General features: G+C 43.0%; 1 protein-coding gene across 1 annotated transcript in view; it reads right to left on the bottom strand.

The window, feature by feature from the left end:
* Window positions 1–12,025, bottom strand: part of pcsk5a (proprotein convertase subtilisin/kexin type 5a) — a 41,826-nt gene that overhangs the window by 6,676 nt on the left and 23,125 nt on the right. Inside the window, exons 28-34 of the mRNA XM_085461030.1 lie at window positions 10,321–10,401; window positions 10,015–10,213; window positions 9,402–9,616; window positions 5,109–5,351; window positions 3,110–3,346; window positions 2,797–2,974; window positions 2,035–2,252 (exon numbers count right to left, since the gene is read on the bottom strand). Of these exons, the coding sequence (XP_085317156.1) occupies window positions 2,035–2,252; window positions 2,797–2,974; window positions 3,110–3,346; window positions 5,109–5,351; window positions 9,402–9,616; window positions 10,015–10,213; window positions 10,321–10,401 (1,371 nt within the window). The remainder of the gene's footprint in view (window positions 1–2,034; window positions 2,253–2,796; window positions 2,975–3,109; window positions 3,347–5,108; window positions 5,352–9,401; window positions 9,617–10,014; window positions 10,214–10,320; window positions 10,402–12,025) is intronic.

The raw sequence follows: 12,025 nt of genomic DNA on the forward strand, positions 1-12,025 counted from the left end.
GAAACTGGGGAGCCCATGGCACACCCATGTTTCTGCCTGTAGAACTGACCCTTGCATGTGAAGTAGGTGGAATGAAGACAGTTCCAAAAGCAAACACACTTGGTCGATGCTGAGACTGGTCCTGTTGTTGAGGTTGGGGTCATCCTGTAATCTCTTACACTCTGTGGACCGACAAGACAAAAATTGAACTTTTTGGAAGGTGTGTGTCCCATTCAGGTGGGGCACTTGCTATGGCATGACTTTTAAAAAACCCTGCTCGAAAACCCTCCAGCGTGGCTGAATTACGACAATCCTGCAAAGATGAGTGCGGCAAAATTCCTGCACAGCAGTCACTTGTGGTCTACGTAGGTTTGGAATGTTTCCCTTAATAATAAACACCTTATTTGTTAACTGCATTTTGTGTGTCTTTTTTTGATCTTAAACATTTAAGTGTGACAAACATAAAAAGAAAACAGGAAGGGGGCAGACACTTTTTCACACCACTGTAACTGAATGGCTGCTAATGGCTGGTTTAAGCTGTCCTTTACAGTTTTAAAAAGCATGTTTACAAATTGGCACAAAAATGTTTTTGGCCTTTCTTTTTCACAGCTGTGAGGTGTGTGAGCAGAGTGTGATTTGCATGGTGGGAGTATAAAGAAAAATATAAAAATTCCTCCTCCCCTTCTGATTTTAGTGCTGAATCTTGAAACTGCCTACAGCGCAAAAAACAATCAAATCAGAAACTGACTTTCACTCTCAGCAGTCGTGTTCCTGTGACAGAAAAGATGACACAGCGTAGGGCGAACGATCTGAGCCATTTCTGAGCCAAGCAACTTTTCAGTAAGGTGCCAAGCACTGAGTGAAAACTACCATTAACAAAATAAAAAAGAAATGATTCGGAGTGTCATGTTTTACAGGAGACTCACCCCCCCAAAGGAAAAAAAAAACCTACTACAGCTTCTTATTTAAAATGCTACACTGCAGTTATGCACCAAGGCTGGATGATTCACTCATTGAATCAATCACAGTTAAAACTTTGGTCCATGATGTTGTGAGAATTATTCACTCTCAAACTCGCGAGGGTTAATTATGGCACGTTATTATGTTTATAACAGGGATGTCAAAACAGTTTTTCATTGTCGGCCACATACAGCCCACTCTGATGTTAAGGAGACTGGACCAGTGAAGCTCTCCTTTCTGTCAGTGTAAAGAAGAAGTATATATTTAATCCTGTGTAGTCATTTAATTGTAATCAAAGCTGCTAAGCTTGTGACAATACAGTTAAAAGTCCAAAATATACCTTCCGGCTTTCAAAAGCCAGTCAGTGGGCTGGATTAGAGTCTTTGCCTGGCTGATTCTGCCACCTGGGCCTTATTTTTGACACACATACACTAACTGCAGTAGTAAATAATTCATAGTTTAACAGGCTTCATAGTATATATGGCAACACTGGTTTCTTTACATTTTTTTACTTTATTTTTTATCATCTCACTCATTAAAAGTGATATATGATATCATTTTTAGTGGGCAGCATTTACATAGATGCTAATTACTCCTCACATTTGCTTATTGAAGTAGAGTGTCCTCTGTTGCATTTTAATGTAATTAAGTGACAAATACCATCACCTGCTGTGCAGTTAATTGTACTATTAACAAGAAGTCTGTGCTTCAGTTGTGGTGAATAAAATTCTAACATTTTATTTGTAGTCAGATTAAAAAGCAGGTGTCTGTGTCTGTGGGTGCAGCTTGCTAACCACTGCTTAAATAAACAGGTGATGTCTGGGTGGCTTTACATCTTTAATGTACAGTCTGTGATCTACAGTACTATACATCTGTCTGTAACATTTTTAATGTTACTTTCACCACATTTCATAGTCTCCAATGATTATATAGCTATTGACATGGAGAAAAAATAGTATAATCAAAATATTATGAGTGTGTGTGTGTGTGTGTGTGTGTGTGTGTGTGTGTGTGTGTGTGTGTGTGTGTGTGTGTGTGTGTGTGTGTGTGTGTGTGTGTGTATGCAATACATGAAGCTTTTCCTGACACTTGTACCTGAGCAGGTTCTGCAGCTGGCGTGGCAGTGCTCGCAGGTCCTGTGCACAGTGTCATGGTAGTATCCTTGAGGGCATGAGGCGAGACAACGGCCTTGTTTCCGCAAATAAATGAGGCCCGGAGCGCAGCTCAGGCAGCCGTTCTCCTCATCGCTAATACACTCACCACAACTGGGGTCACACTTTTCACACATTCTTGAGGCAGTGTTTCCATAGTGACTAGAGGATGGACAGATGGTCAAAAGTTATCACAGACTGCATTCAATTAAAAGAAATGAGATTAGAGCTTTGCTATTCCTCAAAGGAAATATCTTTACTCAGACTCACATTTAGCCATAGACATCTATAAATACTAACGTAATAGAGTAGAAAAAGAAAACAAATATTACTCTTGCATTGCTAGGCAATGCTGCATTGTCTGCATGCTGGTCTGTACAGTCTTTATATCCTGTTTGTGTTTTCTGAGTGAGTATTTAGCTGCATATCAGTTTAACGGTACATTAATTTGACTCCTAATCACCGCCTACTCCCTCAAAAATAAAGTATTATTAGCCTTTTATAGGCTATTTAAATGTCTGACCAAATTAGCTTGTACCTCCATATTGCACCCTGTCCATGTAATTAAAGAGCAACGGTTCAGTGTCCGTAACCTATTTGTGTGAATATGCTGATCTTTTTTCGTTAACGGCTACACTGTCTAACTGCATTTAATGTGATAATATGATGGATGAGCAGCAGAAGGACGGGGGGCAGGTTAAACTACCTGTGCTGGCAGGTCTCCACGCATTCTTTGCCCTCTCGAAATAGGTGGGCTTTACATGTGAGGCACTCGTGGTTGTGCTTTCCAACACAGGACTTACAAGAAGCGTGGCAGGGTTCGCATTTCTGCCCAGACTCCTGCTCGTAGTAGCCTGTTGGGCATTGATCCACACAGGTGCCATCTGTACCAACAAACACACGATCACGGGGGCTAAGCAAACATCGCAGATGCCTGACAAGCTTTCCAGGACACACAGCCTTGAGAGAAATCACTAGCTCTACCAAAAAAAAGAAGAAAAAAAAAGAACTCGACTCACTGAGCAGGAGATGTCTTGGGTTGCAGCTCAGGCAGTGGGTTTTGCCAGGACCCGAACACCTGTAGCAGTATTTGTGACACGGATGGCATTCCCCGTGCTGGTCTATGTACTGGTGAGGCGAGCACTTACTGGCTGATGGAATGCACTGGCTGTTACCATCCAGCATCTGACCCTCTCTGCAGCTGGTGCAGGAGCTAGCATGAGGTCCAAAGCACGTGAGACATGATGTATTGCAGTCTGGAAACAGAATTAGGAAGTAATTTAGTAGGATAGTATCAATGTTCCATCTCGACTTGATATCTATATCATTTTAATATAGTTTGACACCAAACTATAATCATATTAGGCAGAAGAATAAAAAAAAATACCATGCCAGGACTAAGTGCCAAAATATGTTTTACAAGTAAAAGTCCTGCAATGACAATGTTATATAATGTTTTACTTAAGCGTGTCTTTCCATACAGACTCAGACAAATCTGAAAAGGTTCCCCACCTCAGAATCAGATTATTTAATAAAATAACCTTATTTTAACCTTATATACATACATTAAGCCATGTATTGTACTATATATATATATATGTATGTATATATATATATATATATATATATATATATATATATATATATATATATATATATATATATATATATATATATATATATATATATATATATATATATACACATATGAAAAATACTGTAAATTTTTCTAAAATACAAGACCTTAGGAACTGCAGAGAGAATAGAGAGAAAACCCCAACAATCAGATGACCCTCTATGTACAAGCAGTTAGTGGCGACAGTGGGAAAGAAAAACTCCCTTTTAACAGAAAGAAACCTCAGAACCAGGCTCAGGGAGGGGCTGCCATCTGCAGAGGCAGAAGAAGCTTGGAGCTTGAGTTTGGGAGACAAATACTCTCTCTCTTTTTAAATTATGAGTAAAATGTTGCTCTTTTGTTTATTTCTCTTTTGATAAAGCTCAGAGTTATAGATCAGATGACCCTGAACCGTCCTTGAGTCTTCTCTCCTCATCTATTTGCATGCCACTGTTCTTTGTTTTTCTCTCTTGTGAAGTTCTGCTAAAGTCTGTTTGTTGTTTATCATCTCTCTGCGCTCTTCTCTCCTCTCTTCCCTTTCCCCTTACCCCCCCCCCCCTCCCCCCTCCAGCCGGTCACAGCAGATGGCCACCCTCCCACCCTGAGCTTGGTGCTGCTGGAGGTTTCTTCCTTTTAAAGGGACTTTTTTTTTGTTTTGTTTTTCGCCCGTCTGCCACCAAGTGCTTGCTGAAGGGGGGATTATTGGATAATTGGGTTTCTATCTATAACGCTGTTATCTTTATACTTAAAATACAGAGTGCCTTTAGATGACTAATGTCATTTAAGCTGATCTGGTGCTCTGTACATTTCATTAAATATAATGGTTTCCACATATTTGGTTCTCAAGCTACAGGATGACCCTTGAAAACATTTTCAGCAACAAAATTAAACTCTGTCCATTTCACCGCACAGCAGACACAGGTACATGCAAGTGGATGCATTTCCGTTGGCAGCTACTTTAAGCAGCAACAAAAGAGGGCATCGCCTACAACATTTTTGCACTTCTGTGTTTTTGAATAGCAAAATCAGAGCGGTGTGTCTTTCTCGAGGGAACTGTCTTTGGCATCTCTCTGCTGTTTTCAAGGTTTGACAGCTGCCTGTTAACCATCTCAGAAGCGCTGCTATTTCAGTCGGGAAACACGCTCAGGCATAGCAGAGAATATAATTGAGAAAATGTATGAAGGGCGCTCTACAGGACAGAAAACACAGCATCAACTTCAGGAGCGATGGGGTTGTCTTTGTCATGCTTTGAACGACTGACGGTCAGAGTGTATAAGAAGAAATAAAAACATAAAGGGGCACGACTTTATGCTGCTGAGGGGAGTCGACCAAATCAAATCAGTCCTGCTCACAAAAAACAAGACAGACGATTTGTGTTTTCTGCTGTGTGATAAATGTCGTACCTTTACAGTCTCCTGTTATACCATCCATAAAGGTATGGGAGGGACACGCTCCAAGACACGCCCCGTTGTGCAGGGTGGCCTCTGTGTCCGTGCAGGCGTCACAGTCGTTGCTGTTTGGCCCGTCGCACAAAGCGCAGTCCAGGTGGCACTGCAAACACCTCCCTTGCTCTTTGTCCTCAAAGAACCTCTCCGGACAGTCCAGCATGCACAGGCCCTCGTGGAGAAAGTGATACTCCTCACAGCCTGTGCCAAAAACACTCGTAAATGCAGGAAGGATTTACTGCATGCATAAGGATCAGAGCCCTGTCATCAGTGCTGGATGTACTCTAACAGTTTTTTTTTCAACATGTGAAGACAAGCAAATCAGCAACTGTTATTCAACAGACAAGGATCAATGTTATCAGCCATGGTTTGGTCCGTATTCAACTGATTCTCCCGTTTAAGTGTTCATGTTTTGCCCGTGTTTCGTTTATGTGCGTTTTGTGTATCAAGGCTCAGGTTGGTTACACCTGTGTTCATTATTTGTACCTATTCTCTGGGTATTTATAGCCCCGCCTCTCCCTCAGTCTCATCAGTCTGTCGGCTGCTTCTATTTTTGCACGTGAGGCGCGGCACAGCTGGAATACACAAACCAGGGTCTGATGAGGACACTGCACCCACTAGTCCTTTGTGTTCACAACTCATTTTAGCCTTTTAGGGTGATCAAATGTGCGATCCAATGCCTGCCCTTCAACATCTGTTCTATGATAAAATAATTTAAAAAAGGTACATCTTGTGACATTGTGCTATGCTGTAAATTCCATTAAAAGTAGAACTGTGTTGTCATGAGCCCTGTTCATTAAACAGGAGGCTTTAACAAAACAATAGAAAGATGATGGAGCTGTGTCACGTGTCAAGATTAATTGATCACTTTAAAATGATGGCTCTGACGCGAGGATGCCTCTCCTCGTGTCTCTTTCTCTCCTCCCAAATCTCTGTGAGGAGCACGAGGAGAGGAGGTGAGGAACCTGAGAAATGAGAAGAAGGCATCCACAGATACACAGAGTCTAAACCTTGTACATGTTGCCCTTAGAAAATTTGTTTGAAAAGGTTTCAAGTAAGCTTATTGTGTGCTTGAATTATTATTTTTATTTCTGACATGAGTTTAACACATCTGGGAGCAAGTCTAATTCTATCAGCCTTATTCTGTCAGGGTTGCCGCTGATGGGGTTACAGCTTTTAAGTGACACAGCATTGTTTGCCTGCCTCGCTTACTGACAGCAGCACATGAAACAGACACACATTCATAGAGCTCTTAAAAAAAGAGAGAGAGAAAAAAACAATCAAACATACCGTACAGTGCTATTCCTCGCTCACATACTGCTGCTTTGGCTGCAGCCAGTGTGTTGCTTTTAATTTAGGTCTTTTGCTTACTGCCAACAGACTTTGTCCGTGGTTTGCGACTGGTCGTGCTAGCAACACTGCTTTCTTCATGTGCACAAGCTGTGCATGAGCTCACAGACAGATTTGTGCAATGGCTGAGCTGGATTGCTGGTGTTAGGGTAAGTGAAACTCTGAGTATGCTAAATTTTTTGATACAAACGATTAATCATTTGGAGTCATATTTCTGATCATCAGCTGATTAAAAGTGCAATGTACCCACATTTTTACCTCTGTTTTGGTCTCCACCATCTACTGAGTTCAGTTCTCAACAGATAACTAAACTACTTTGCTATTTAGTCAACTTTGGGGTGACTTGGTGAAATCGAAACAGCTATAAAACTCTATAAAGTTGCATAGGAAAAAAAGACAATGTTGGGGTAGAGGTAATTAATGATTGTTTGTCTGAGAGATGACACAAAAACTACCTTCTATCTTCTATAAAATCAAAGGTTTTGGCAGCTGGTCTGGAGCATTCAGATGTGTGTTAACACATGACAAGCAGGAAAGTCTACAGCAACAAAAATGACCTTAGAGAAGCAATTGTTGCTGCCCATCATTCAGGGAAGGGCTGTAAAGCCCTTTCCAAACAACTTCAAGTGCATCACTCTGCATCGAGAAGGATCATTCACAAATGGAAAAAACATTCAACACAGTTGCCAATCCTCCCAGGAGTGGATGCTGCAGCAAATTTACCCGAAGGTCAGACTGTGCAACACTCAGACAAAATACAAAAAAACTTGATAGGCCATGCAACAGGACAATGATCCCAAGCACAGCGGCACATCTACAAAAAATGACTGAAAAGGATGAGAATATAAAGCACCTTGAGCTATATAAGTAAAACTGAATTGGATCCCGGTGTTGCAATAGTTCGGCCAAAAACCACATCTCAACTGAAATTTGATGACAGAAACATAAACAAACCCTAATAAATGAAAGCAACAATGTAATGTAAATTTCTCCACAACAATGTGAGAGACTGATACAGCTATATGGAAAATTATTCACTCTTTATTATGAAGTTTTTTTTAAATTATGCCCCGATAAATAAAACATTAAACTTAAAGGTGGTGCACTTTTTTCCCATGTGATTGCACAAATCAACCTGGGGGAATTGTGACGATGTGTTTGAAATTGTACTGCACTCCAATAGTTATTTAAAGTATTGAACTAAATGGCAACCCCATAGTAATGCTTTAGGAAAAAATAAATGCTTATAGTTGTAAAGAACATGCTGTACAGGAATCATTCTCTGCGGCCTGCTGGAGCGGGAGGGCTAGGTGGAGTTGGCCGTCCGACTGCGGTCTGGAGTGTGGGGCCTCCCTGCTGCTACGGAGTCGGGGTGGTCTGCCTCTCCCCACCGCAGGGAAAAGGGTAACACCACCTGGGTCTGGGTGCAGTTCCCCCCTCCAGGGGCAAGGGTACCTAGACCCGGTTTGTAGAGTACGCTTGGGGAGTGTGATCGTGTGTACAGCGTCTCTTTATGTCTGTCTCCACGTTGGTTGATTGTGGAGTGAGTGCATATGAGAGCATGAGGGGGGGAATGGATGTTTGTGTCTGTGTGTGCCTGTATGTCTGTGTCTATATGTCAGGTTGGGTATCAGATGCCACCTCTCTGGGGACATCTTAGGCCCTCCAAGGTTTGGAGGCCTATCTCCACCTACCACCACTTCCCCTGCCGGTGGCGGACTCCCTCAGGTGTCGGTGCGTTGGTGGTTCTTTGTGTCTGGGGGTGGGCGTCCAGGTACACACCGGCTCACTCCTTGGCGGCCGCTTATCGGGGCCTGGAGCCTGGGGCTCGCTCGGGCCCCTTCGGGGGTGGGGTGCCCCCGGCCTCTCGGCCTGGGGCTCGGTCACTCAGGCACAGCTGGCGGCCGGCGGAGCTCACGGGCGCGTCACTGCAACTCCCCCTGGCTTCTGCTCCGCGGCTGCTGAGTGAACCCTCATCTGGGACTCTCCTCAGCTCTTACTGGAACAGTGGCGCGGCTGCCCCTCTGTTGGTCTTCCATGGTTTCTTGTGTTCTGGGGGCCTCTGGATGTCTGGAGTTTTGATCTCCTCCATACGTGCTTCACACCCTGGAGGACGGGGCTGTGGCCCCCCCACACTCCCTAGCAGATCGTTACATGGAGAAACCTTTGGAATACAAGCGCGCTGATCCACACAGGTATGCACACGGGTGTTCACTGCTCGTAGACCCAAATTACACCTTTCTTGGTTGCTACTTCGAAGCACATCTGTCCTGCGTGCTGCACAACAACATTGAATATTTAGTATTTACTGCTGTTTACACTTAGCTAGATTAATGCGATGGTGTTGTGTTTAGTATGTTGCTTTGTTTTTTGTTTTTTTTGTCTTTTTTTGCTTGTTTTCTATTCTTCTCTCAACAGGTGATCCAGGAGATTTTTATTTTTTTTTCTCCCCCCCTTTCTCACTGTCCCTCTCCCCTTCTGTTTTTCCTTTCCTTCCTCTTTCTTTCTCCCTTTCCTATCTCTCACTCATGTCTGTCCCGTCTGTAACATCTGAAAATAAAATATAATAAATAATAAAAACAAAGATCGACCAAATGGACCAATACGGCAATGCCACGATGATCCATTTGGCAAAGTAAATCCATTGGGTATCCTTGTTGGTCTTCAGACAACAATTCTGATGGCTAAAGAACCAAATGGGACAGGCGAAAGAAAAAAAAAAAAAAAAAAAAAAAAGGAATCATGCATAATGCTTGCTGTGTTGTAATGCTGCTGGTAATCATATGGAGTCAGTCATGTATGCTGACAAAAGAATAGTAAAAGCACAGAAAGAGCTAAAAGCGGAAGACTGAAAAAGCTCCTACAGCTGAATTTGTCGTAGTTTGCATTGCATTTCAGTACCTGTGCAAACGCCGAGTGGGTCGCACTCCTGGCAGGCTGAGGGGCAGGGTTGGCATTCTCTCTCCTGCACAGTGTGTGCTGGAGGACACTTGTCTACACACTGGTGCTTGTGTAGGAGAAGAGGTTCTTCACAGCTGAGGCAGTGGGTAGCATTCCTCGCACAAGATGCACAGCCAGGTGCACAGCTATGACAAACCTGGCCTGCAGGAAAGCCCCTATTGGAAGCAACACAGAGCTTGATGGACAGGTAGAAAACGCAGGGCAGCACACTTAAAATATACTTTCCATTAGGTTTGTATTTATTCTGTTATCCGCTTTGTTCTTGCTGCAAACCATGTAGGAATAACATGTACTGGTAAAGGAGGCCACTTAGCAAATAGTAAAAAAAGGTCACATGGTCAGAAAGTTTAAATGAAGCTTCATAGCTTGGAGCTTCAGCAAGATCAATATAGGGTTCTGGCTTTAAGTATATAAAAAATTTAATAGAACATCACGTAGGAAATGTCAAAATCACAGGCATCTTCTGACATTTATTTTTGGCTCGCCAGAAGACGTGCCTCAAACATCTTGTGTGACATTTAGAAGATAGCAGCAATAGGATCGACCTCCTGACCTCACACACTCTTGAACACACTGCCCATCCTGTAGGAACAACTGAGCTTTGCGAGCACTCTGGCAGCGGATGCAGTGCTGAGCGTCCACACACTGCAAACAACCTGCAGGGCACGCCTCGCACACACCGCTCAGCTGACTGGCAATGAAGCCCCCCGGACACTTTAACACACATGTTTGCTGCGTGGTCAAAAATCGCCCTGAAGGACAAATAACAAAAGATGAACGTCATCATTGTTAGCTCAGAGCTCAGACAGCAAGCTGCTGAGGTCTGAAACAGCTTAAAAACAATAAACCAGTGACAAACCTTTTGCACATTTTGTACATTGGTTCTTCTCCGGTCCAGCGCAGGACTCACAGGATGGGTGGCAGTCCTCGCACTCCCCATCTGGAGGGCAACAACACTACAATCATCATAAAGTGTCATCTAACAACACAACACATAACAGACGCAAACTGACCCAGAACCAGGTGTATTTTGTTATTCTGCCCGAAAAACTTCATTCATGTACTGAAAGTGTTTGTTAACAAAATTACGTTTTAATCACTTGAAACCTCAGAGAATGGTTGCCAATCTTCTTATAGACTCATCGGACAGTTTATTAGGCTTACTCGCTAGTACTGGGCTGGACACTTGACCAGCAACAATGCTCAAACAGGCTACAGCACTTCTCAGTAATGAAGGTGAACTCAGTCTGGGACCAACAAGCATGACGCATTCAAAGTGACTTAAAACAGCTTTCTTCCCCATTCTGATGCTTAGTTTGACCTTCAGCAGGTCATCTTGACCGTCTATATATGCCTAAATCCACCGAGTTGCAGATTTGATATCTGCTTTAATAAGCAGTTACAGATATTTAAACATGTGTAGATGTGTACCTAAAAGTGGCCAACAAGTGTATGCGCTGGAAGCTAGAATATTGCGTTTAGTCTAATTCAAACAGTTTATATATTATATAAAACTTGAGCTACCAGCTTATTAGCACAACTGGGTGACTTGGTGAAACTGAAACAGCTACCATCTTTGAAGCTGGTGAGGCTAACACTGTCCAAACTCTTAAAACATCTACAAAGATGTTTTAATTCAATAGATTTTTAGGTCATGTCTGAACAGTAAAAATGTCAAAATATTACTATTTACTGTCAGTGACTTCTACAGTTCTCATCCCAATTTCCTGGAAACTTTTATACTATTTGACAGACCCAGCAAATCTGTGTTCTGTGGTCAGTTTGTATGCTTAGTAATCTTTCATAGCTTCTACTTTTGACTGAAATGCCTCGATCACAACATCCCACATAGCAAAATTGGTATGGCCCGGATCTGGACCACACAATGTGCTTACACATGGCCCACATACCGCAAAGAATGACGGCCCTTTGGTGGCCCAGATCTGGTTTGCCAGAGGTGGCCCACACATGGGCCAGCACAAGGCCAGTTGCAGAGACACTGGTGGTCCTGTGCTGGCCCATGTGTTGATTACCTCTGGCAAACCTGGTTTGGGCCACCAAAGGGCCGTCATTCTTTGCGGTATGTGGGCCATGTGTAAGTTGTGTGCAGCCACGGGCCAGTTGCAGACACACTGCTGGCCCTGTGCTGGCCCAGAACAGTTTCAGCTCTGGCCTCCGATGTCAGCCTAATGTGTACCTTAATAAAGCCATGTAATTACAACATGTGCCGGAACATAATAACGCAAAAGTAACATGACAACACTCTGTTCAGACAGTGAATGGACTGATTCTTATATAGCGCTTTCTACTCTCGTGGATTACTCAAAGTACTCTATACAACATTCACCCAATCACACACTTTGTCTAAACTGAGTGCTTCCTAACTACATTCATACATATTCACACTCTTGACATGCAGACTGAAGGAACCAGGGATTGAACCACTAAGCTTCCGATCAGTAGGTGACCTGTTCTACCTCCTGAACTACAGCCACCCAGTGGTAAACATGAGTAAACCCTCACTAGGTTTTGGATAAAGTGTACACTCATAAACCTGCATTTGA

Source organism: Copadichromis virginalis, linkage group LG7, assembly GCF_057382275.1.
Source record: "Copadichromis virginalis isolate Kocher_CV1m ecotype Utaka linkage group LG7, C_Virginalis_male_GT1.1, whole genome shotgun sequence".
NCBI classification, from domain to species: Eukaryota; Metazoa; Chordata; class Actinopteri; order Cichliformes; family Cichlidae; genus Copadichromis; species Copadichromis virginalis.